The 27,467-nt window shown below is 40.1% G+C and overlaps 2 protein-coding genes and 1 pseudogene across 3 annotated transcripts in view; all 3 read left to right on the top strand.

The window, feature by feature from the left end:
* Window positions 1–914, top strand: part of LOC146219504 (stonustoxin subunit beta-like) — a 29,137-nt gene extending 28,223 nt beyond the window's left edge. For both annotated transcript variants that reach the window (XM_084695074.1, XM_084695075.1), the window contains one exon: window positions 157–914. In XM_084695074.1, coding sequence (XP_084551200.1) covers window positions 157–689 — 533 coding nt within the window. In that variant the 3' untranslated portion in view covers window positions 690–914. The remainder of the gene's footprint in view (window positions 1–156) is intronic.
* Window positions 915–6,922: 6,008 nt separating this feature from the next.
* Window positions 6,923–11,507, top strand: LOC146219503 (uncharacterized; annotated as a pseudogene).
* A 2,125-nt stretch (window positions 11,508–13,632) lies between these two features.
* thbs4a (thrombospondin 4a) overlaps window positions 13,633–27,467 on the top strand; it is a 40,609-nt gene continuing 26,774 nt past the window's right edge. Inside the window, exon 1 of the mRNA XM_084695058.1 lies at window positions 13,633–13,905. Within this exon, the coding sequence (XP_084551184.1) occupies window positions 13,821–13,905 (85 nt within the window). The 5' untranslated portion in view covers window positions 13,633–13,820. The remainder of the gene's footprint in view (window positions 13,906–27,467) is intronic.

Raw genomic sequence — 27,467 nt, 5'->3', positions numbered from 1 at the left:
ATCAGGCCCAGTAAATCATTCCTAAGTACCGCAATACAGGAGTAGATAAGGGAGGTGAGGGGGGAGAGAATGAAAGGGGGAGGGCAGGAAGAGGGAGACATTCTAATGTGAATGATGATGATCAGTAATATATTGTGTCTTCGTCTCCCCCATCAGATGCCTGTGAGCTCACACTGGACCCAAACACGGCAGAGAGACGCCTCTCTCTGTCTGAGGAGAACAGAAAGGTGACATGTAGGGAAGAGAAGCAGCCGTATCCTGATCACCCAGAGAGATTTGAGAACTGTTACCAGGTGCTGTGTAGAGAGGGTCTGTCTGGGCGCTGTTACTGGGAGGCAGAGAGGAGTGGAGGACTGGTTTGTATAGCAGTGACATATAAAGGAATCAGGAGGAGAGGAGATTGTGACTGTGTGTTTGGACTCAATAACAAGTCCTGGAGTCTGGAGTGTGGTGATAACAGTTACTATGCCTGTCACAATAAGAGGAGCACTGCCATACCTGCCCCCCCCTCCAGCTTCCACAGAGTAGGAGTGTATCTGGACTGGCCGGCCGGCACTCTATCCTTCTACACAGTCTCCTCTGACACACTGACCCACCTGCACACATTCCACAGCACATTCACTGAGCCACTCTATCCTGGGTTCTGGGTTAGGTCTGACTCCTCAGTGTCCCTGTGTCAGGTAGAATAGCCCACATACACTCTCACACACTGTGCTCACATAGATGTGATTGAAGATTGAACTGTATACAGTTGTTATTGATATCCCAGAGTGTTTGTAAATATTAGTGTTTTGAATGTTTGTTTTATTTGCATTCTTGACAAACAACAATCCTGTCTTTGATCTCAGTTCCATTGAATGTGATGAACTAAATAGTGTCTTACTGCCAAAATAAGGAGAATAAAGATGTTTTATACAGGATGATAAAAGACATGCTGTGTGTTCATTGGTGACCCTACACGCACACACACACACGCACGCGCACACACATGTACACACACTAGTACACACACACACACAATGTAAACACTACATTTAAGACCAGTAATGGGACACTCTTACCCACTTGAATACACACTGTGTGTCTAGTGTGATCCCCTCTCCCCCTGACCTCCTCTCTTCCACCACCTCCTCTCTACCACCACCTCCTCTCTACCACCACCTCCTCTCTACCCACCGCCTCCTCTCTACCCACCACCTCCTCTCTACCACCACCTCCTCTCTTCCACCACCTCCTCTCTACCACCACCTCGTCTCTACCACCACCTCCTCTCTACCACAACCTCCTCTCTTCCACCACCTTCTCTCTTCCACCACCTCCTCTCTATCACCACCTCCTCTCTACCACCACCTCCTCTCTACCCACCACCTCCTCTCTACCACCACCTCCTGTCTACCACCACCTCCTTTCTACCACCACCTCCTCTCTATCACCACCTCCTCTCTATCACCACCTCCTCTCTACCACCACCTCCTCTCTATCACCACCTCCTCTCTATCACCACCTCCTCTCTACCACCACCTCCTCTCTATCACCACCTCTTCTCTACCCACCACCTCCTCTCTACCACCACCTCCTCTCTACCCACCCACTAACTCACTGTGAGTGATAAAGAGGGGTGTTGGGAAAGGGGGGGGGGTCTAACTGACTGTGGCCCTCATGGCGTAGTTTACGCTGCGTCTGTTTATGCGAGTTCGGTAATAGCGCCCGCTATGCTTCCTCATTTTGCGTAGTATTTATCAAACCTGACACTCATCAGGCAATAAGCGCATACTCCGATACCCAAGTGTGCCCTGTTTATAAATACCCCGTATTGGTTAAGTCAGTCTTTGCGAACAATTAACTCCTGGAAAAGGGCGCAAACGGCTTGATAAATGAGGCCCACAGTGTCTAGTGTGACCCCCCCCTCTCCTTTCTCCCCCACCTCCTCTCTCTCCACCCTCCTCATCTACTCTCTCCCCCCACCTCCTCTCTCTCCACCCTCCTTATCTACTCTCTCCCCCCACCTCCTCTCTCCCCACCCTCCTTATCTACTGTCTCCCCCCACCTCCTCTCTCCCCACCCTCCTCATCTACTCTCTCCCCCCACCTCCTCTCTCTCCACCCTCCTTATCTACTCTCTCCCCCCACCTCCTCTCTCCCCACCCTCCTTATCTACTCTCTCCCCCCACCTCCTCTCTCTCCACCCTCCTTATCTACTCTCTCCCCCCACCCCCTCTCTCTCCCCACCCTCCTTATCTCCTCTCTCCCCACACCTCCTCTCTCTCCACCCTCCTTATCTACTCTCTCCCCCCACCTCCTCTCTCCCCACCCTCCTTATCTACTGTCTCCCCCCACCTCCTCTCTCTCCACCCTCCTTATCTACTCTCTCCCCCCACCCCCTCTCTCTCCCCACCCTCCTTATCTCCTCTCTCCCCACACCTCCTCTCTCTCCACCCTCCTCATCTACTCTCTCCCCCCACCTCCTCTCCCCTGAAATGACATTTTAGGTTGTGTAAAATTAATGTTTTAATATGAATTAGAAGCTTCTATGTTCATTATTAGGAGAAACACCACTCTCTTTCTCTCCCTTTATAGTATATTTTGTAAATGAATGATATGTTTATCATTTAGTCTGAGATCAAGTCATGTTTAACTATGTAATAGCTCATTGTATTTAGTTATGAAGGTGTGTTTATGCTAGTCACAGGAAATTGTACATCTAGTTGTGTAATGTAGCTCCTAAGTTAAGACCACAAACCAGTTAATGGATGCAGGGAAGAGATGGTTAACCGGTGTGACCTCTGACCTTGGTGTAAACTGTGGAGCTCAGTTTAAGAAGAAAACACATGTGAAGTTTGAGATATATCGTCTGAGAAAGTGCTCAGTTCTTTGTGGGGGTTTTGTTTTAAAATGTGTGTCTGATCGATGAGGAGTTTGTCAGACTGGGAACAGACTTGGTTAGCACGCTCTGTTGCAGTTTGGTCCAATTAATCAATTGTAACGTTGCGTAAATAAAGGCATTTCGTTCTCTTTCTCTCTCTCTCTCTCTCTCTCTCTCTCTCTCTCTCTCTCTCTCTCTTCTCTCTCTCTCTCTCTCTCTCTCTCTCCCTCTCTCTCCATCTTTCACTTCTTTTTACTCCCAATAGCTACTTTAAATGTCAAGTGCTTCACTGGCATGTTTGGATATATAATTGGAAAGAAGCCTGTGACAAAGTGGGTGAGAACGCTCCTCTTCTCACCACAAGGGTTTAGGGTCAGAGGTCACCACTGTACCATGTGTGTTCTAGGATTTACCTGTTTGTTTGTGTTAGCATTTGGTTGCAGCTTGCATCAAACCACATACACACAACACCTTGCTAGCATAGATACCTTTAATTATGATGCAGGATGGAACATAAAAACATGTTCGATTATTTATGTTCATACTCATCACTTGTTCCTTCCAATCATACATACATACATACCTACATTCATAGTTATACACATGGTTGACAGAGTATTGTCTATAGTGTGACGCCACGAGAGGCTACACAGCCCTCAGGGGGACAGCTCAAAATAGTGCGAGGACACCGGGGTAGAACAAAAACAAGGGGTTTATTAAAGATTCTCAGAATTAACAAAACTTCAAAATCTTACATAGGATTTTTAAAAAACGTAAACATATATGTATGTTTAGATTTGTGAATTATACTGAATGTATATACACCCCATTAAGTAGAGCTTAAAATAAAACAGAATCTATTTCCTCGTTTGTTTAATAATTCCTGTCTCTTTCCCCATCATTCTTATCATGGTCATGGGACCTACAAATCTTGGCAACGCCCAACATTTCTACTGGCAGCGTCAAACTCCAAACCACTGCATTTCCTCATACATGAAATGGTTTCTCCAAAACAGGCTGACAGACAGATAGACATCATACAGCAGGAATGCTGTGTGGAGTTGAGGAGTGAGGGCCTGTTGTCAAAAAGAAGAGCTTCATATCCCTTTTCTACATATGTAATACATTCCATCAGTTACAAAAAGAAAAGACAATAACATTGTTAACATTTAAGAATGTATATATGAAGCAAGTCCAAGTCTTTCTACTTTCTGCCAAAGCTCACAATGAATGTCACAGACTATCTTTAATTATCTCTCTGTCACCTTCCCCCCCCTCTCTCTCTCTCTCTCTCTCTCTCTCTCTCATCCTCCTCTTTCTATCTTCTTCCCTCCTATTTGTCTCTCTCTTCTTTTCTATCCCCCCTTTTCTCAATCCCTTTCTGTCTTCCTCTCTCCCCACTTTCTCTTTTTGTATTTTCTATCTCTCTCTCCCGTCCTTCTCTCTCCCTCTCTCTCCTTGTAAATTGTTCTCGCTGCCTCTGTCTCCTTCCTCTTTCTCTCCTTCTGTCTTTCTTTCTGCCCTTCTCTCTCTACCTCTACTTCTCTCTTTCTCCATTTCTCTGTCTTCCTCCCCTTTCTCTCTTCCTCTCTCTTTCGCTCTCTCTCCCTTTGTCTCTCCCCCTGCTGTAAGGGACTCCTGGAGACAGTGTAACCCCCCTCAGTCTCACCATGTGTCCATCTCCTCTGTTATCTTTGCCCCAGAGGTTTATGTCAGACAAAACAACTTCTCAGTAATATTGTAATGAAATATATTTAGAATAAAAACATTTAATGCTATAAAATGATCTCTCCAGAAAGGGTTGTACTAGGTGAGGAAAAGGACGCAGACATAAGAAAGCCAACATTTGTATGGGACAATGTGGCATGTCACCACTCCTGTGCAGTCACTGAGTGGTTCGCAGCCCATCCCAGAATGGTGTCACTTTTCTTCCCACCTTACTCTCCATTCCTCAACCCCATAGAATCATTATTTTCCTCATGGAGGTGGAAGGTTTACTGTATGACCACCATCCACATGATCAAATGTCCCTCCTGGACGCAATTAATGCTGGATGCCTGGGAATTGCCAGGGATGGATCAAGCATGCCAGAAGATTCTTTCCTAGGTGTATTGCCTTATATGACATAAGATGTGGTGTGGATGAGAACCTATGGCCAAATGCAGAATATTACAGTAGCATTCCTATTGTATCTGTATCAGTGGATGGTGTGTATACAAATTCTTGTATTCTGGAATTACTAGTGGGGAAAAAAGAAAGATACACAACACATTAAAGCATACTGCATCATGTCTGATTCATTCCAGTAACATATATTGCAGTAAATTCTAAACAGTAGAGCGTTGACCTGGTTTTACATAGTAAAAACATTGTATTATGCTACTTGTTGGTAGTGTTTTTTAGGTCATTGTTTTGTGGGTGACAAAGTATGTTTGTTGGCTATCCTTTGCTAGTGTTATGGAGGATTGAGTTGGTTTGAGACATGTATGAAGTGTTTTGGTAGTTTTAGTGCATTTTGAATGTGAAATTCACTGCTGTGCCGAGCTGAAAGTTAGTTAGGACAACTGCGTTAAGAGTTTTGAAAACGTGACTTAAGTATTGAAAAATTGGTCTTAGCGACTGTAAAAAACTGTAACATTGGCTTTAGTGAGGCCTCTGACTTGATATTTAAGTGAGGGTATCGACGTGCATCATCTGGTTGATGTATAGCAGGATTATGAGGTATTGGGCAGCAAGTGTGGAGGGTCTGGGCAGGATGACACAGGAGAACCAGCAGGGGGTGTAAAAGGGACGTAGACCAGGCCGTTGCTGTGGCCGTAACAGGGATTAACACACCAGGATTTACCTAGGGTTTGATTTACAGTCAGGTTTTTCTACTTTAATGTGTGAAGAAAAGAATAAAGGGAAGTACAGTTTCCATTTATGAGGCAAATTACATAATATATACAAATAACACGTACACAACTTAAAATTGCTTGTAAGTCTTTACTAAATAGCATTTAAACGGTAAATGGACCTTACTTTTTTCTTTTCAATTACAGAAATAATGTAAACTTGATTAGCATACAAAGACAATAGGATAGCAGGAATTAAAGATGCTGTAACTGTGAACACAGAAAGTGATAATCATGTGAAAGGATGAGAAGTCATGTTTCTGGAGATTATTGTACATTTGACTGAAGGTTATGAGTTACATAATTTATCATAATTTGTTCAGATTGTATTATATTTGCCCATCATTGACCAAATGATGGGACCCACAACTCCTAAAATTGCCCATAATTTCTACTGGCGTCAAGTGAAAAACAATAGTGTTTCCTCATATATGATATCGTTTCTACAGAACACTTTAACAGCTGAAACGTAACAGAGAAGACATCTGAACCAGATAGACGAGAATCAGACTGAACTCTACAGTGGAAAGAGAGAGAGGCAGAAAGAGAGATTAAGAAGTAAGACTTTATTTATATAGCACATTTCATACAAGAATTGTAGCTCACGGTGCTTTACATAAAATCAATAAAAACAATAATACAAGTGATAAAAGTAATAATTAAAATAACAACAATAATATAACTAATAAAAGTAGTAAAACCCTTCTGAGATAAAAAAAATACTTAAATGCTTCAGTAAAAAGGTAGGTTTTAGGCTGTCTTTTAAAAATGTCTAGCGTGTTTGCTTCCCTAATAGTTATGGGTAATTTATTCCACAGTTTTGGGGCATTATTAGCAAAGGCCGAATGACCAATCTTCTTATGACTGCTTCTGGTGACCTCTAATAGGCCTGCATTTGATGATCGCAGTGTTCTAGCTGGTGTGTAGTTTATAAGGGAGTTAGCAATGTAGCTAAGTCCTTGTCCGTGTAGAGCTTTGTATGTGAGGAAAAGGACCAGGGAGCCAGTGTAAAGTAGCTAGGACAGGACTAATGTGTTCTCTCCTTTTAGTTTTGGTTAATAATCTAGCTGCAGAATTTTGAATGAGCTGCAGTCTTTCAGTGGTTTTCTTGGGAAGACCAGTGAAAAGTGCGTTACTATCCATTTCGAGCACCACATTATCTGCTTATGGCGGACCTCATGAGTCCCTATTACAAGGTTGACCTTGACACTGCAAAGAACATCTGTAACAACTTTTGGAACCGCATGTCGTAGGTGGTGTACCACCAGTGGTGGTATACTTTCACTCAGATCATCATTTAGATGACATTTGAACAGCTGACATACACCATACCTGATGTGGGGCGAAGTAGCAGTAGGCCTAATGTTACATCTTTGAAGCTCTCTGGTAATTGTAGCTGATGAGATAGGCTTGCCAACATCAAGTTCCTGGTCCTACATTTGACCATACCGGATTATTTCCAAGTTCTTCACGTGAAATTTGGGAACAGGTTATTTACATGTGAAGCGGGTTTTATAAAGGGTGGCAGTTGCGTGTGTGAGTCGGAGCCTGGAGTTGAACCTAGGGGTGGGCAAGAGAGCGATAGTGTACTGACGAGTGATGCAGTAGTGACACAACCTCTATTTAATTGAATTCATGATAGCAAAACTGTTGTGATTATAAGCCTAATATTTGTGATACCTACTTTCCAAAGAATTTTGGCCATTTAAGGGAAAATGAGGGACCTAATCTACTATGCTATCACCAGCTATCAGAATGACCGTTATCAATCGGGCTCTTAACTACCCTGTTCTTAACCTCAGAGTCTCAGCGTCAAGTCTGAAGCTATTATGTTGAAACATTGCTATGACCTTCAAGGGGAAAAACTGTGCCTGTATGTCCTTTAACATTGTCGATGACAGATAATGTATCTGTTTTTACTAGACCTTTACAAAATGTTCTGGATGATTCTAGACTGAAGGGCAGTACATGCAAGGGTAGATTAAGGTAGAACTGGAATTCTAATATTAAACTTTCAAAAAATAGTTAACATTTGTTTAGGTAATTATAACTTTCTCACAGAATCAACTCAGTGGAAAACTAAATCAAATGATTTCTGTCTGATAGGATATACTGTATGCACAATAATCTTATTTTGAAACTGATCTATGTTTTAGAGAGGTTGAGTGATTTCTCTGTAGGTTACCCACCCTTCTCCTTCCCAACTATCACGTGTCCCTCTGAACAACTTATTACTTATAATGTGTAAGAGATTTCAAGGCCTTGTGAGTAAGGACGTTGTTAAAGGTTCTGGACAAAGAACGAAAAGTCTAGCCAGTCCTTGTGTGTGTACTGGACACATGAACGCACAGCTAACCATACATGATTATTAATGCACTTCACTGAACTGAAGTCACGTCTCACTTCACTGAACATGCTGTGGTTGAATAATACGTGCTGTGTATACTCCCCGTAGGTAATTACGTTGCATATCAGTGATAAGTAAATATAAGTCCATGGGACACAACATTCAACATTTTATTCATTTAGTAGAAATATTAATCGATTGGATTTTACAAATAGTGCTTGCAGAAAAGGACATTAGAAGATCTAGGCTCAGAGTTCTGAAAGTATTTCAGCGGTATGAGTCACGGCCTGAATTTTCCTAACCTCCTGTCGTCATTCACGTTTTGTTTCTTTGCAGTTCGGATGAAACCTTTGAGTGTCCAGATTATCAGTCTGCAGGGGACCACTCCTGCTTCTTTGACAGGACTCACACATTTATCTGGGTCTCCTACAACATTACAATAGTGGCCTCCAACTCCCTGGGCAGAACCAGATCTGACCCCTTAGAAGTGGATATAACAAATATAGGTAAGTACAGTCGTGGCCATAAGTTTTGGCAATGACAAATGTTGTGTTTTGCAAAGTTTGCTGATTCAGTATTTGAGGAAAATGTTTTCACATGCTTCACATGTTTCTATAGAATACAATAAGGCGCATTTCATATTTTTTAAAGCTTTTTTGGGGCAAACATTTTCAATATATGCAAATAGTCCCTTCTTTTATAGCAGTCAGTCTGCTCTTAAGATCCAATCAGAATGACAGAGTGATTTCACCTGGCTAGAACTAGCTCACACTTTCCTCTGTGCTGATGATATGACTTACTGAAATGATGTTAGCAGTCATTTTATGCCAAGGCCCAGCAAGCTTTGCAAACACAAAATGTATGCTCCCAATACTTTTGGCCACGGCTGTAAGTACATATAATAGTCTCACAGATATTGTTTACTGTGTGTACAGAAGTGTGAAAATATTCTGACTGGTATGAGAGCCGTGTACACGCTAACCTGGGTAGAATGAGGATGAACAGTTTTTTTCAGTTGCAGTAACTAGGGACTTTCATCTCCTCCTATAGCTGCTACCACAATTGTTTTCCACCATAACATTAATGCTGCGTTTAATTTGTCGTATTACCATGAGGCAATTCAAAGTTGTATTCTACTTAAATAAAATGGTTTTAGTAACAGGAAAGTCCTAGAATGTTTACAACGTGGAATGCCGATTGTCTGGCTGTTACAGAGTTGTAAGACTCACTCTGGATCCTTTGTTGGTTCGCTTTACGCGTGTTCACAGTGTATCCCAATGCTCCGGAAAATTTGACAGCATCAGTTGAATTCTTACCAAGTGAGGACAGCCCTTACCTGCTAATGACATGGGAACCACCTCATGGGCTGGATGTTCAGTCAGGATGGATCACACCCATCTATCAACTACGCATTAAACAGAAGAAAGAGAACGTGTGGGAGGTCAAGACCATTCATTTTTGTCTATTTACTAATTAGGAGTTTATTATTAAGTTTTACTGTCTTCTCTGTGGGACAGGATCAACCTTTCACACCAGTTTGTTTTCTTCTGTTTGCCTTTAAAGGAATATGTCTCAGGCAAACAGACACAGTTTGCTATATACGGTCTCCCCCCCGAGGCTCTGTTCATGGTCCAAGTGCAGTGCAGGATAGACATTGGCCTGTGGAGTGAATGGAGCCCCATGGTCTATGCTGAAATCCATAACTGTAAGCTTCATCCTTTTATATATTTCCCTTTGAATGAAAAGTCTGTATTTGCAAAATGTCAATTATTGGTCACACGCAAGTAATACCCTGTTGTTGTTTGTTTTCTAGATACCAAACCAGATAAATCACGCTGGATTGTGGTTGGCGTCTTTCTGTCATTTATTGTTCTTGTGGGCACGTTTATCCTGTGTGTGAAGAGAAAATAGTGTGTATTCTGTCAAAAGTAATGGCTTCATTTACCATAACGGATAGTTATGTGTACCATAGTGAAAGTTACATTTGAATCCTCTTTTTTTTCCAGTATCAAGCATTGTGTTATGCCACCTGTTCCTGGTCCAAAGATAAAATGATTTGATGTGTTTTTTGATGTGTTCCGGGAGTACAACGGTACTTATGAATGGTTTGCTGAACCCAATGCTAGTTTCCTCAAGGATCACAATGACTCTTGCTTAGAGACTTGTTGCTTTTGTTTAGTGGTAACTGATTTAAACTGTTGTATTCGCTGCGAAATATTGTATTTTAGTTATTTTTTTATTTTTTTACTGTTGCTTGCTTTCCTACAGGTACACTTGCACTTAGGGATTCATGTTGTTTAATTGTAACTTGCTTAACTACATGCTCTTATGGTTCTTCCCTTTGGCACTTATTTTTTGGTTGTTCACAATGTGTGCTTCTTGTTTTTGGCTACCCGCAATGCTTTGGGGCTATCTTGTTGTTATTATCAGTGATCTATGCACTTTGTAAAGCTCTCCCTTGGAAGTCGCTTTGGATAAAAGCGTCTGCTAAATGAATAAATGTAAATGAATGTACAACTCCTCAAGGTAATACACAACTTCGTCTGAAACCTCCGCTCACCTCTTCCTGCACATGTCCAGCAGGAAGACATTGAGGCCAGTCTCTTTGTCCTGCATCGGTTTGAGGACGCTCTGCACACACAGACAGTTGGCTGAGCGGTACGGGTTAGGAGCGTCTACCGGGACCATGAAACTTTTGCCGTAGTTTTCGTAACCATGCCCTGCGTAGTACAGTAGACCTGAGGAAAAGAAATGGTGCCTAGTTCAGGCTTTTGTAATATATTCTTCTGCCAACTATGATTTTTCTATTTTGGCAGTGATGGCATACGACAGGTATGTAGCAATATGTAAACCATTGGAATATCACTCTGTTATGACTTATAAGAGGGTTGCTCAGTTGGTGTTTTTTTCCTGGGTGTCGCCCTTATGTTGTTTCACTATGCTATCTTTACTGGCATCCAGACAGAGATTATGTGGGTCCCACATAGAAAAACTCTACTGTGAGAACTGGTCTGTTGTTAAACTTTCTTGCTCTTCAATCACAGTAAACAATATAGCTGGATATTCTGTCATAATATTCTTTTTTGGACATAACGTAACGTTCATTGTATGTTCATATGTGTGCCTGGTCAGAACATGTTTGGGATCCATAGAGAACAGGGGGAAGTTTATGCAGACCTGTGTACCACATTTACTGTAATTATTGAACATCACAAGTAACATCACATGTAATGTATACACGATATGGTTCAAGAGATTTGCCACAAAGCCTTAAGAATTTCATGGCCATAGAGTTTTTAATAGTGCCTCCAATTCTAAATCCTGTTATTTATTGTCTTAAACTGGTTCAAATTAGAACCAGGATATTAAGTTTGTGCACGAAAAATGTCAGGATGAAAGGTTAAGCTAGTCTAACTGTAGTCTCATTGGTACTTTGGTGAATGACATTTCAGAGTGCTGTCTACAACCACTAGTGTAACTCCAATACCATTGGTGTATATGTGTATATTACTGTCATTCTAATATTATCAACAATGACTTAACTGGACAAAAATGATGTGGATGAATAAACCCCTGAACTAAGTTCTAATCCTGCCAGTAATACATCTCCTTAAATGACTCAATAATCTCACAAATAATTTACAATCAAGTTTAGGATGCTACATCTATAACTTTCCACAACTACATACCAGACAGGCAAGACCTGGTACCATCTCTGACACCTTCCCTCATTTCTGGTCAGGGAACGTGAGAGTGAATGTTTCTCTTCTAGAATTTCTGCCTATCAACTGTAAACTCCACCCTGTGAGTGAGCTGTATTGATCAGAGATTTCAGAATATTTTCCATGGGAACCACTGATGCACCTAGTGCAGAACAGAAAATGACAAGACCTGGTTGGCCTCTCCAAACACAGATCACTTCCCTTCATGGCAGTATCTCCCTCACTGTTGCAGTGGAGAAGGTGAGGTAGTTACAGTATTGTGGAGCAAGCACTCAAGTAAAAAAATAATAATAATAATTTCTGCTTGTAACGTTGGGATGTTTTTTCAGTGATGTGAAACATACCTATTGTGTTCTGATCAAATTGGCCCAATTGACAAGCTTTCTCTCAAAAAAGTATGCATATTTAATCTGATTGTCATAAGGTTCCATGTGTCCATGCAGTCCTGTATGTGTCCATACAGGGCACACATAATACACACTAAATAAATACATTATTTTCATTCAATTTTGTATGTTTTATGTATTAACTTTTGTTCACCTGGTGTTCCCAATTCAAATTGACCAGTCATTAGAAATGAATGATTCAGGCACATGCCCATTTATCAGATGGACACACTTCTTCTCCCAGACCTCAAATCCTTGACATAAATGCACAACATGTTTCATCTGTGTATTTGTCAGTCAAAACAATCCATACATTATGCTTTTATTACTAGAACTAGTTGTCATGTTCACAATACCTTAAAAAATTTTATCAATCACAATACTTGATATTATTATGGATTACAGAATCAGCTAAAATGCAGGTGATCATTTTGGACAAGGAACACAGAGTTAAGATGAAACAAACATAACATAAGAGTTAAAATCATGTTACAGTGTCTAGATTGCTTAAGCATCTAAAAAATGTGAAGACAATTCACATTTTCAGAATAATTACTTTAACACGCATTACATACGATAAAAATGTATTTTAGCAACTGAAAAAACTGTAAATACAAGACATTAAATGACTACCCAACCAGCTTTCTAAATTAAGTGTTGATGAGTGTTGGATGATATCCTGAAGTCTTTCTTTAGGAAGCAAATAAAGCTGTCTCCTTCAACAAATATAGACAGACAGACAGATGGACGAGTGGATGGAATAGTTTAGTGATGATAATTGTCTGTCTCGGCTAATGTAGGTCACATAGATGGTTAAATGTTTATTATGGTTCTGAAAAAGATCTCAGCCACGATGAGTACCAGACCTTCATCTTGAACTGTCTCCAGGATTAAACCTTTCTTTCAGATATCTTCGTCCAGCTATAATGCTAGGTTTGGGATTATGGGGTTATGTTAGGTTTGCAGTTACAGTGATGTTAAATTTGGAATTAGGATGTGGTAGGTTTAGGGTTATATTAGTTTGGGTTTACAGTTATGTTGGGTTTGGGATTAGAGAGGTTTTTAGGTTTAGGATAAGGGCTATGTTAGGTTTGTGGTTATGGATATTTTAGGTTTGGGTTTAAAGTTGTGTTGTTTTGTGATTTGTATTGTTATTTGACATCTTTTGTGTATTTTATTGATGATTGAATACTCTGTCCATGCATCTTTCTTTAAAGCAAGCCATCTGGTTCGCTTGTATAGAATCAATAACAGACCCTTTCTTTAGCAGACTGAAACATTAACAACAGCATTTTTAACTACTGTAAACAGTAACATACCCTCCTGCCATAAAAACTTTGCTATACCTCACTCCAGTTTGAGGAAGCTTTCAGGACACACCCCCTGGCCATTATAAAGCCCTCTGCTCACCGGTCACACAAACACCGCAGCTGGAATTCTTCTTCAACATCTGGAAGTCATCCTGTCTGTCTCTTCACCTTTTTATTTGTCTGTCAGTCAGCCTGTCTGTCTGCCAGCTTGTCTGTCTGCCAGTCATTCAGCCTGTCTGTGTGAGGAGTTTCAGTGGCTCACGTTCGGTGGTTTTGAGCTTTTTAAACTCTGAGGTTCCATGGTTCTGAGGATGGCCCTGTGGACCATGATCATCTCACTGGCACTTTTGCAGCTTGCTGTGACAGTCAAAGCACAGGGCATCGGTGAGTCTTTTAATCCATCCCTGCTTTTCTCTCCCAACCAGAAGATTAGGGATGGCATGTTGGCATGACTTTTATTGTATTGAGGATCTAATTGAAATAATGAATTATTTATGAATAAGAATAGTTTGTGGAAGCAAATATACTGATACTGATTAACTTGAGGAAAATGTATTTAGAACTTGATTTATTTGGAAACCTATAACCTTTCCACACAAACACATGTCCTTTTGTATTATCCCTGAAACTGGGTCATGGCAGTAACAGCAGCACAAGCAATGGTTTGTGTGTGTGGTATGTGTGTGTGTGTGTGTGTGTGCGCGTGAGAGAGAGTTTTATAAGTGAATTTGTTCCAATGGAAAAAAGTTTATTGCTGGCTTTCTGGTTGCTCCAATCTGCAACACACACATAACATTTACATTCAGTCATTTAGCAGACGCTCTTATCCAGAGGAACTTACAGTAAGTACAGGGACATTCCCCCGAGGCAAGTAGGGGTGAAGTGCCTTGCCCAAGGACACAACGTAATTTGGCATGGCCCGGGAATCAAACTGGCAACCTTCAGATTACTAGCCCGATTCCCTAACCGCTCAGCCACCTGACTCCTGGCTGCAATCGGCTGCCTTGAAGCTGGAATGCCATCGGCTGCAGGCGACGCCGGCTGCATGAAGTCGAACGTTCGACATGGACTGACTTTATGCAGCGCTGCAGTCGGCTGACTTGAAACAGTGAATTCTGGCGCGTTAATAATAACATTAAATCTGACACACAGAGATGGAGCCTCATTCCATTCTTAAGCCTTAATTCCAGAGTAGAATCTATAAGAATAAATGTGCTGCCGAGATTGTTATACCTCTTCCAAAGTCTCCCAGTGGAAATACCTATGAAACACCACTTACTACACCTTTGTAAGTAAAGGAACCCTTAAGAGCTTTGAATTGTTGCAACAAGAGCATGGACTACAACGCCAAGATATCTATAGGTATCTCCAGGTTAGACACTACTTTCAGGAAAATATAGCCAGAGCAATAGAAGGGCAAAAGACAGGTATTTCGGAAGTGTTCAAAGGTGCAAACAATTCATCAATATGCAAGAAGGTTGTGTCTAGATCATGGGTTGCGCCAAGCCAGTCCAGACACTCTATATATTAAGGAAAAATGGGAAAAGGAAGGTGGTCTTTCAATATCTGAAGAATATTGGGAATGCTTATGTAGATTACAATGGGGAACAACATGCTCAAATACCTGGCGAGAATATAGCTGGAAAAATGTGTCCAGATTTTTTATAACACCAGTACAACAACGGACCCAAATACCTAGCACAGCCTTCTTGAGGGCCTGTGGTGCAAATGAGGCCAATCACTTTCATGTCTTCTGGGACTGCCCAGTACTAACTTCATACTGGCAAGAAATACACTCTCACTTGGAAGCAACCTTCAAATTAATCCCATGTAGGTTTGACACTTTATACATAGGAAACATCTCATTCAACTCTTGGAATTACAGAGATAAAAAGTTGTTACTTCTGGTGGCGAGCAAAAAAGCAAGAAGGTGGTTAAAACAAGACTCTCCTACAATAGGAGAATGGTTAGATGTGGTTTGTGATAAATATAAAATGGAAAAGATATGGTCTAAATGGACTGGGTATGTTGAACATATAGGCTTAAAATCAGATTATTATTTTTTTAATTTTTTTTTGGCTGTATTTGTATATGTTTATGTTTGTCCATTTTTTTTTATTATTTCTTTATTCTCTCTCAGAGAGGTATAATGAAACTCCCCCTATGTTTGAACTGTTTTTATTGTAAAAAAAAACATTTTTTTTGGAAAGAAAACTGATACTGATATGAGGTAGTGACACAGATGGAAAATCCCTGTAGTTATATTTCCGATTTGGTTTGCTTTCCTTTTTTATTTTGTTTTTCCTATATATCAGGCACCTGTAAACCATAAGAGAAATTATGTAAAAGGAAAAGTATCCTACAATGTTTGAAACCTGTTGGCCTCAATAAAGATAAAAAATTTTTTTTTAAAGAAACAGTGAATTCTGGTTAGACTTTTTGTCCGACTTGAGACGACGCCAAGGCTAGCTCACTGTGACGTAGCCATCAAAGTACCGTGAGATCGATTCGAGAACTGCCGGCTGTGTTCAAGTGCATTTTCTCAAGAGCAACTGCACAGGTTCTAATGACGACACAGCTATTTCATGATTGGCCAGACTCACACACGACAACTTTGACACGTGTTTTGTAATTATTCTGACACCTTCAATTTCGCCATCGCTCAAATCTAGACAAAACTGTTTAATATAATTAAAAATGTGTTAAAGTAAGGTTTTACTCCGCCTCTTCACTAACAAAAGACTACGTTTAATTATAAATCAAGTAAAGTAAGCAAACAGTGCTTGATCGGCCATGACGGACGTCAACGCAGCAAACCACGAGAAGCTGGAATGTCTGACTTCACAGAGCCGTTTTCATCTCCTCCCCGACTGCAAGCGGCTACTCTCGCCGGTCGTTTCATGCATCCGCAGTCCATGTCGCATCTCCACTCACACAGCGCCTGCGCGGCCACTAATACTAGATAACTAAAACCAGAGCCTGTTTAAAGAGAGCCTGCCCACTCCCTATTACAGTTTTTCACAATTGCTAAAACACATTCTTGAAGCAGTCACCCATTTTCTCAAAACTGTAAACACAAAACCTCATCTTCAAGCACTATTTACAAAACCTCTAAATCCTCTTACAAAATGAAACTTTCGCCTCAAAACAGATTTAACTGTGCTCAAAATCAAACACTGCTCTCAAATCATAAACAAAGTGATCAAAATGATACACTATCAAGCAGTCAGTAAACAATACACCAAAAAATAGTAAACACTTTGTTCAAAACATATAGTTCTCAAGGAGAAATTTTTACGTACTCTCAAAACAAACATTGTCTTTTGATGAACAAAAACACGTTCTATCATAGTAGCTCAACATTTATCAGAAATTAGGCTACTACTCTGCTTTGCTCTTTGCAATTTTTCTTGTTCTTTCTCCTCCTTGTACACCTATACAGTACTATACCCTGCATGTCACTACCCACAACTCACTTTTGTTCGTTGTTGATATGAACCTGCAACCAGTCTGAATCTATTGAGCAGTCAGTAGGCTACTGTTACTATTACAAATGGAAAGTACAATATTCAGGGCCATACCATGTTCATTGTACAGTATAGAGCCTACAATGCACTGTGCTACAGTAGGCTATACAAAACCATACAGTAAAAGAGACAAAAATCAAAGGAGTAAACATGATCAATGTGCTTCTTCTTGTCTTTGGGCTGGTGGGGGCCCGTTCGTCGTAAGGGTTGAAGCTAAGTTAATCATTTGTCCCTTTAGCCCGTTACAGTTTTTCTGAATTGCTAAAACACTAAAACCCATTGGCTGAACAAAGTTATCAGTTGCCTAAACTCATGTAGCTAATTGTGCAGTCTGTTGTCAATACCTTAAACCATTTCACATGGTAAAACACAATTTGCAAATCTCACATAGACTTTTCAGCAAAACTCTAAACACATTCTCATTCTCAAAACACATTTTGCACTCTAATGGACATGTCATCCATACTGGTAAACACAAATGGCAACAATCAAATACAAATAGAAAAAACATGTCATTGACTAAACACAACCACTCAAAATTGATTTCACTTGTTTTTAAATGATGTGACACAACCAATATAAGCCAGTTCAGAGAGCAAACAGGTTGTTGAAGGTGGGAAAATATTCCTTGTGATGTCAATGACCCTGACCCAGCCCAAAGACAAGAAGAAGCACATTGATCACATGTTTACTCCTTTGATTTTTGTCCCTTTTACTGTATAGTATTGTATACTGTAGTGCAGGCTCTATACTGTACAATTACGTAACAAATGGTATGGCCCTGAACATTGCACTTTCCATTTGTTACAGTAACAGTACTGAATGTTTAATAGATTTAGACTGGTTGCAGGCTTATATCAACAAAGAACAAGAGTGAGTGGCGGGTAGTGAGATGCAGGGTATAGTACTCTGATATATCGGCCGATATAGAAAATTACTGTAATGAAATAAAAAATACAGGAACGCATAACAAAACAAACAGATTTCCCTAACATTCTGCCCCACTCGTGTTGCCAACAGGGACGTTGTAGAGTGCCCTTTGGTGACAAACTATGCAAGGCCAGTATAGTACTGTATAGGGGTACAAGGAGGAGAAAGAACAAGAACAATTGCAAAGAGCAAAGCAGAGTAGTAATTTCTGATAAATGTTGAGCTACTATGATAGAACATGTTTTCGTTCATCAAAAGACAATGACGGATAAATATGAAATTAGTTTTGAGATTACGTGAGAACTATATGTTTTGAACAATGTGTTTTCAATTTTTTGGTGTATTGTTTACTGACTGCTTGATAGTGTATATCATTTTGATCACTTTGTTTATGATTTGAGAGCAGTGTTTGATTTTGAGCACAGGTAAATCTGTTTTGAGGTGAACGTCTGATTTTGAGGACAGGTAAAACTGTTTTGAGGCGAAAGTTTCATTTTGCAAGAGAATTCGAGGTTTTGTAAATAGTGCTGGAAGATGAGGTTTTGTGTTTACAGTTTTGAGAAAATGGGTGACTCTTTCAAGAATGTGTTTTAGCAATTGTGAAAAACTGTAACATTAGCGAGCTAACTTAAAACCGCAAATATCGGTTCGTTGACGGCTGATCCGCATCCAAATCATGTGGTTAATTTCAATCAGGTTAAACTTATCAGGGCAAGTGCACAAGCACGTCCTACTTCAAAGGGCAGGAAAGGTCGATCACCAAAACCGTGATTTTCTAACGGTATAATGGCGGAAAAGACGAAAGAGAGAGCGGTGATATTCTCGCCATCTGAGCAAACTATTATAATGAGTCTCTACGAAGACAATAAGCATACTTTGCTAAGTCAAACACCGCCCCCGCTGCCAGAGCAAGACAGGCATCTTGGCAAAAAAATTGCCGATAAACTAAATGCGTATTTTGGTCAAATGTATAGGCTCATCTTGAGTGCCTTATTACCCCAATTAATCAGATCACATTTCTTTAAATGTGCCTGCTGGCAGAAGGCTTAATGGAAATTAATCACCAAATGAGATCTTGCTAGCGAAAATAATGATATCAACTCTTTCAGAATAAGTATAAAAACAAGGCCAAAGAGTATCTAATTGATACGAATTCATAGACACTTATGAGGATATATGTAGGGTGATATCAGGTAAAATTGCCGTCTTTTTGGTAAATCCTTGGGACAACAATACAATACCATATATTCCTTTTCCGTGTGTTTTTATGATTACTTATGACTGTTTTTGATATTTTTTTGTTGAAATTATGTAATAAAATATAATTTTTTAGGCCCTACAGTTCTTGAAACATCAGCTGTGCCAACTTTTTTTGCACAAGCAGTTGCAGGTAAAATGGACCAGCTGTTCAGGTAAAATGGGCCAGTGAAACTGCAAAGGGAAATTGTAATTTATCATCAATTTTATTTTTAAAACACAGTTGCTTATACAGCCACATAACATTTAAACTGCATTAAACAAACATATTCATATGTGCCATAATAAAAAAAATGATCCTGAAACCCAGACTCGTCACAGTTCCATATATATGTGACGGTGTGCCCTCAATACCCAGCTCAACCAAAAGGCTCTCATACTGGTTAAACCACTGGCCAACCACATCTTTGTTGAGTCCAGCAGCCCGTGCTGCAGACAGAACCTCTGGCTTGCGCATCCCAAGCTCTGGGTTGTGCTTTCTAAAGTTCTTAAAGCAGTAATATCCGGCCCTCCCTGCTGTCTTGAAGAAACCAGATATGTTGTTCTTGGCTGCAAAATCAAAGGCCACTTGCTGGACATCACGTTTTGTGAAGGGAAACCCCCTCTGCGCCAATGTGTTGAGGGTGGCAGCAAGCTCCCTTTCCGCCTCCTGTGGAAGGTAGGGCTTCTGCCCTGACACATGTTCACTGCCAGTCACCTTTCCACTGATGCGTTTTTGCAGTGTGGATCGCGGCACTCCCCATGCTCTTGATAAGAGGTGCACACTCACTGTAATTCATTCCTTCTCTCCCTCCATGTATTCATCTAAGGCCCCCTTCATCCTCTCCTCGTTCCACAGATTGTAATTGTTTGGCCTTCCTTTCCATCCCTGTTTTATCTTTGTGTCTTTTCCTCTCTGGTCCTTGCTCCTCCTCTCTTTTCTCTCCCTTTCCTCCTTCATCTCTCCTCTCCTCTCTCTTCCTTCTCGTTCGCCATACTCACTGTACATAAAATATCTACTACCATTATTTCTGTTGGGGGGGTCATGGTGTGACACACACACCCTCACACTCCAGCACATGTGTATATGTGCATTTTAGCTGAAACCATGTTGCCCATTGACCTCAGCGGGTTAAGGTAAATTAGGCCACCAAGAAAAACATCACTGGTGCAGTCTTGTTTGAATTATTGGCCCGTCCACCATAGCAACCATAAAGCAATCAAATCCCCCGTTACTTGTCAGGGCTGGGACCCTCAAACCTTAAATGGCCCACTTTACCTGATGGCCCATTTTACCTGATATCACACTATATATGTGTATGTGCATGTAGGCCTATGTGTAAATCCCTCTTTGATTTCATTGACTGGGACATGGCCAGGGAATATGATGAATTGATTCATCAGCTGGTTAAGCGCCAAGTACACTTTTCTTATGGCAACGCATGCTGTGGCTTTGCCAATGTTTTCTGCATCGCTTATACTGTATAAAAATGTACCTGACGCGAAAAACCTCAAGGCTATGCAGACAGTCTGAAGCACAGTAAAAGTTTCAAGTAGCTTTGTTGTCAATTTCTTCACATGTCAAGATATAAAAAGGAATCTATGACGTTTTCCACTCTCCCACAGTGAAACATAAAAAGCACAGGCACAACAGATAAGACATTTCTTAAGACATTGCGTTACATATTCACATACAGCAGCATAAGCTCATAAAGCACAAAACTTTGTGTGATATTTGCAATGTAGCCTACGGCCCGAGAAGGTCTTGCAAATAATCCTTGTCGACTGAATCGATATCGCTCAAACAAGAACTCATCCGTGTGAAATTAAGGATCTTGGCGATCGCGAAGAACTCTATTGGTAATGGTATGGAAAGCTAATTGAACTAGAATATATCTCCTTGGTCAGCTGGGTCTCTCAAAAAGGGAGCTGCCAATTATTTTCCGGGGGTGTGGCAAGCTTATCCAGCTACACTTACGTTAGCCTGCTCTGGAGCAGGTTAGTGCTAATTGATATGTTACTATGGTGATTTATCTAAACTTGCTTCCACGAACCAAAAAGAGGGGCGTGTTTTATCTTAGCCTGAAAATTAGCTCGGTAAACTGCTCAGCGAGCTACGACAAATACCCCCTGGGGGTCAGGCCAGAGCACTTTGTTGACATCACAAGGAATATTTTCCCACCTTCAACAACCTGTTTGCTCTCTGAACTGGCTTATATTGGTTGTCTCACATCATTTGAAACAAGTGAAATCAATTTTGAGTGGTTGTGTTTAGTCAATGACATGTTTTCTGTATTTGTATTTGATTGTTGCCATTTGTGTTTGGCAGTATGGATGACATGTGCATTAGAGTGCAGAACGTGTTTTGAGAATGAGAATGTGTTTAGAGTTTTGCAGAAAAAATGTATATTTGAGAATTATGTTTTACCATGGGAAATGGTTTAAGGTATTGAAAACAGAATGCACAATTAGCTACATGAGTTCAGGCAACTGATTACTTCGTTCAGCCAATGGTTTTTAGTGTTTTAGCAATTCAGAAAAACTGTAAAGCCCCATTGTACCAAATTTTGTTGCAGTTCCACCAGAGTTCCACTGGGAGTGATCGCGGTCGTACAAAATGAATTGGAGTCTATGGAGCTTAACGGCTACATGTCTCTTTCACCTGATTGTCGTTTAGAAATCTCAGATTTGATTGTAGTTTTTGCATGTTCAACATGGATTATAGGTCAAAAGTTGAATCAACGAGTACTTAAGTCCTTTCGATTTCTTAAAGGGTGAGTTGTTGTTGCCCATAATACGCTAGCATTATGCTAATGAATGCTGATTGGTTTGTGAAGGACTGACCAGAGATCCCACTTGAGGCATCCGAAGCAGAAGCAAAATGTCAGCACATTACCAACATTAGCAACAACATTAGCAAGCCAACACTCTTTCTAGCATGTGTATTGACAGGGAGAGCTTAACCTGTCAGCTGTGTTGTTGATGCCTTGAAAGAAAAAAGGAAGTGACCAAAGCTTGCCGTAATGCACTATCTCTGGCCGTACAATATGTATGACGTCATTGACATTTTAAAAGGGTTTGTAGAACAAAAGGCGACTTAAAAAAAAATCTAAAACCCAGCAGTGTGTATTTGTTTTTGCCTTCCCTTTCAATTTTTTTTTGCTAGACTACATACAAAAAATCGATTTTACGGCTGCAGCCTGGGAGGCCCGTTTGAGTTTAGGCGTCATAACGACGGTTGAGGTTAGGATTAGTTTAATGCCAGGAGTCGTAGTAGAGGTCGAGGTTAAGGTTAGCCACAACCACAACGGTTGGGGGACAATGATGGTCGGTACAGCACGCCGTGCATTTAGTCACCTGCAGTGTTTTCTTTTTTTTTTAAGACACTGAGCTAAGCTAATACTCGCTAACAAATGTCAACATAAAATGCTACTGCAGTTTTAAATGAAGGTCATCGCAGGTTTCATCAAATATACTTTAACATCAGGGACAGAACAATAACATCCAGAAATCAGCAAACTATATGGATATAAAAAAATACATTTCAAGTTTTTAAATTTATTGCAACAAACGTGCTCAGGAACTTAAATTTAACTACATCCGCAAAATAATTTGCGATGTAATATTTTTGACCTTCTGAATTTACTGTTGGACAGCCTGGGCATGAGAAGGGAGGGCATGAGACGGGAGGCTGCAGGCTGCTGCCATACTCATCTCTAGTTCTCCCCCCATGGATTAGACATTTTCTGCTAAAACTTTGTATTCGCGGGCAAAATATCAGAACAGAAAAGATAGGATGGCAAAGAAAAAGTTCCTTTCAATGTCAACGACATCCAACACAAAAATACGAACACACGTTCAGGTGATTGAATTTCATTTTTACTCTTTTTCCATTTTGCATCAATGAATGAAATTAAGCTTAAATCAGCTAACAAAACGAACAAAGTAGGAAAGAGGTGGGAGGATGAATAATTGATTAAGTTCAAACAGATAACTCATGTTAACCAGCAGAGGGAACAATAACAAGCTTGTATAGCTAGGTCCACTGTTAGCCTAGGTAAGACAAGATATATTTGAGCGTTTAGCTTATTGAATAGAACAAGCCTTAAACAGTTGCCTACTAGAAATAATGTTTAATCACAGCCACATACATAAAACAAATACTGAATACATTATTTCTTCTCTTGAGAGTCCACCCAAATAACTTTGCATGCATGGAGAGGGAGCGTGAACAAGCCAAAAAGAGGAGTGCGCATGAGGATGACAAACACCACGAGCCACAACAAGGCAGTGTATCTCAGTTTTTCAGGAGTGGTCCCCCCAAGTCAAAAACATTTCAATAAATTTGTTCTTAATTTCGTGATTCAGGGATTACACCCACTGTGGAGGCCAGAATGTCTAGAACTATTCCGTGAAATTCTACCCTCCAGGCAGTTAGTATCAAGACGCGAGACACACTGGTCAAAATATTGTCCAAACAGAACCATGTATGCACAACAACAGATGCAGGGTCATCAAACAACAGAAGATTCCTTGGCGTGACCATCCACTGGATAGACAAGGGAAGCTTAGGTATTTGCTCTGGAGCATTAGCCTGTCGTAGGCTTGCAGAGCAGCACACATATGATGTTTTAGCAGAGATGCTTGAAGATATCCACTGACATTTCACCATAAAAGAAAAGGTGACTGTTACAACCATGGATAATGGTTCTAATTTTGTGAAGGCATTCAGTATGTTCGCAGAGGTTCAAAGAATCATCGAAGGCAGTGGAGAAGAGGAGGAAGAAGACGACGAAGACAATGAACAACCTGTCTTCATCAATGTCACACATATCCTGAATGAAGCAGACTCAGAGTAAATAAATAAATACATCTAAACATATTTTAGCCATTATCGGACTGCCAGTTGTGTTCATCACTAAATTGCATTGACTTGGCATGCAGTTTGTTTAACTGAAAGTAGCTACAAATATATCAAGTTACCTTTGCCAGATTTTTGTAACTTAGCTTGCAACATTTTTATGAGCGGTAGCTTCTGTGTAGTGAAGCTGAATTTATTGTAGAGTAGCTAGTAGCTTAGCTCACTACATATCAAGTATCATGCCCATCACTGCACACAAACACTATAATACAGTAAAGCAGTCCCCCCATCCTGCCAGGGGGGCCTCACAGTACATTGCTAGCCACAGGCTTAAATGTACAGAGTGAAATGCCATGGATGATGTGATGACATTCCATTCTGTGAAAAACACAGGACGGTTTAGATCTACCCGTTACGTTTTTTCTCTGTCGCTTAGATACATTTCTCGAATTATCCATAACATTTGCAAAATAGTAAGTGCATTTCTCAAAACAATTAGTACAAACAGCAAATAACAATCGATACCCTGCAAAAGCCAGTAGTTCAAAATCCGTAGTTAAGTCTCTCAAAACTAAATGTGAAATGTCAATCAACATCTTAGTACCATCAGTATGGAAGCAAATCGTGACCAAAATTCAAATGAAAATGCAATTCCAGAAATGCATTTTCATTTTAAGAATGTAGCTGCATTATTTGACTCATAATTGAAATAAGTAATCAATAATCCTATTTGCATTTTAATGTTCTTCTTTAAGACTGCTCATTCTTTCACTTAATTAAAATGAAAACGAAAAAGACATTTGAGATTTCATTTTCAAAATATATACCAAATAGATACCAAAATTCAATTTGAAATCTAAAATTTGAAATTTCCAGAAATGCATTTTCATTTTAAGAACGTGGCTGCAAAATCGTGACCACAATTTAAATTCAAATGCATTTCCAGAAATGCATTTTCATTTTAAGAACGTGGCTGCAAAATGGTGACCACAATTCAAATTCAAATGCATTTCCAGAAATGCATTTTCATTTTAAGAACGTGGCTGCAAAATCGTGACCACAATTCAAATTCAAATGCATTTCCAGAAATGCAAAATGAACGAAAAAGCATTCTGAGCGGCACAGTAGAGTGACGTGAGTAGACGCTCTTCTTCAGCTCCCTGCTGACCGAGGTACCCATCTTGTTCGGTAGGGGCGGTGTGCACATCTGCATTGCATTACACAGCAAATGTGCCGGGAAATTGATTGAATTGCCGGGTGTATAATTCGCACACTGCCTAAAAACATTTTTGCTTTTAAAAGCTAAAACCATTGGGGACAGTGATTTCACTACCTCACACATCCCCTAACAGATGGTCCCCCTTCTTCATTATAATCCTCCCACAACAATTAACTTTACAGTACCCTTGAACCTAGCACACATCTGGTACCTACACCGACTGTATGTAGGCCTACGGCTACTCTTTGCACTGTTCAAGAGCAGCAACCGTGTATTCATTTAGCTGAGAGAAATTAGCTAATAAGCTAGCGTTAGAGCTAGCATTATCACAAAACAACTGTCAAATATTAGCTGCTTGACTCTTTATACGTGCTTGCGACTAGGCAAAAAAAGCTTATCTAGGCACAATACGACCCGCAAACAGATTGTCTTGGCACGTGTCACTCACTAAATTAATCATTCATAACCCACCTATACTTCATTAATTTCACTTTATAGGTACACTTACCGGATGCAGCCATATTCAATAGCCTGTTGCACCTCACTGCTCGTGTCTGTGACATTCCGTGCAGTCTGTGTGAGGTTCCTTGACAAAAAACCCTCCCTTTAAAAAAAAAATTCTCGCAAATTTGCAACTTTATAAACTCTGAGAATCTCCGAGTTTTTTTCTCATAAATTTACTAGTTTTTATCTCGCAAATTTGCAACTTTATAAACTCTGAGAATCTCTGAGTTTTCTGGCAAATTTACGACTTCAATCTTGAAAATTTCTCGCAAATTTGTGATTTTATAAACTTCTAATCTCGGAATATTACCCCCTCCTCCTCCGGCTCCGATTGTTTTTTCCCTACTGGCCCTAATACGCCGTTGTACAAAACGCCTTAGACATACATTCATGTTTGTAAAAAAATTGTTGGCAAGTGACCATGGTATAAGTGGGATAATGCCCTTTGAGGTGTCCAATATCACCTGATAATGGACTCCGCTGCGCGTCGGATGGTTCACGCCTCCGCATTCTCCATTATCAGGGATTGTTGGCCATTGTTCCTACAATTTACATGATTCACCATGTACCGTCCTGTAACTGGTGTTTCAGCAAATCCATTTCTAGGGGGTCAATATCGGCCAAACAACTTAAACTAATTCCCCTATGGTTTGAAGGAAGATGGGAAACTGAAAAGTGTATTAACATTCACCAAATAATGCCAATACCAATGGAATTACAGTTATTTGACTGTGTTAAATCAAATCAAGAATGGTCAAATTAAGGTTAAATAATATAATCAATTAATCATATTGCAAATGAATGAAATCAATGAAGGTTAACTCTTACCTAATCTACCATGATTATTGTAAACCAGAGATAGAAAGCAAGAGGTGAAGAAGAAGGAGTAGGACAAGCCAGAGCTGAGGAGAACAAGAATCCACAGATCATGCTTCACAATTCCTTTTATACCCAAGAACAACTGCAATCACACCACAATCTTGACCCTTACTTATCAACATGACTAGCAATGCTACAGTAAGTTGCACAATAATGTGTGAGAGCCATCAAGTTGAGACTCCATCCAGTATCTCTCTATATTTTACCATACGAGAGGTGGGGAAAGGTTGATAGCCTCACAAGATCAGCCGTTATTATTCTGCCCTAAGTACACCATCTCTTGATCAAAATACAAATTCAGAAAATTCAACAATTAATATTCATATAGGTTATTGTTCCTACTATTAACATTACCTGTGACCATGCACCCTCCTGTAACTGGTGTTCCAGTAAATATTTTTCAAGATTAGCCTTTATACTTCTACCCAAAATAGGCCTACACCATCTCTTGGTTAGTTTTTGACAATTTCTTCATGACACGCAGTTTGCACAATTAATTTACTTGTAACTGGGAATACATGAGATTACATTACAGATTTCCATATGTAGAATTCACCTGCCATTAAATTAACATCTCATTGTATACAGAATCCATGCTCTGTTGTCAGAATGTGCAGATCGTTTTTATATGTATTATTCTCATAATGTCAGTGTAACTGACAATTCCACACAGGCCTGTAAATAAAAGTACATGGAGAACTACCAGTAACTACCATACATAATTCTCTGCATCCATTTCTGCGGCAGCAATCAATGTCTCTTTGTCATCTTAATCATCATCATCAACCTT

This window comes from Hypomesus nipponensis, chromosome 28, assembly GCF_054491055.1.
Source record: "Hypomesus nipponensis isolate SF chromosome 28, ASM5449105v1, whole genome shotgun sequence".
Lineage (NCBI taxonomy): Eukaryota > Metazoa > Chordata > Actinopteri > Osmeriformes > Osmeridae > Hypomesus > Hypomesus nipponensis.
Note: the sequence above shows the minus strand (reverse complement) of the source record. Positions and strands in the feature narration are given on the sequence as shown.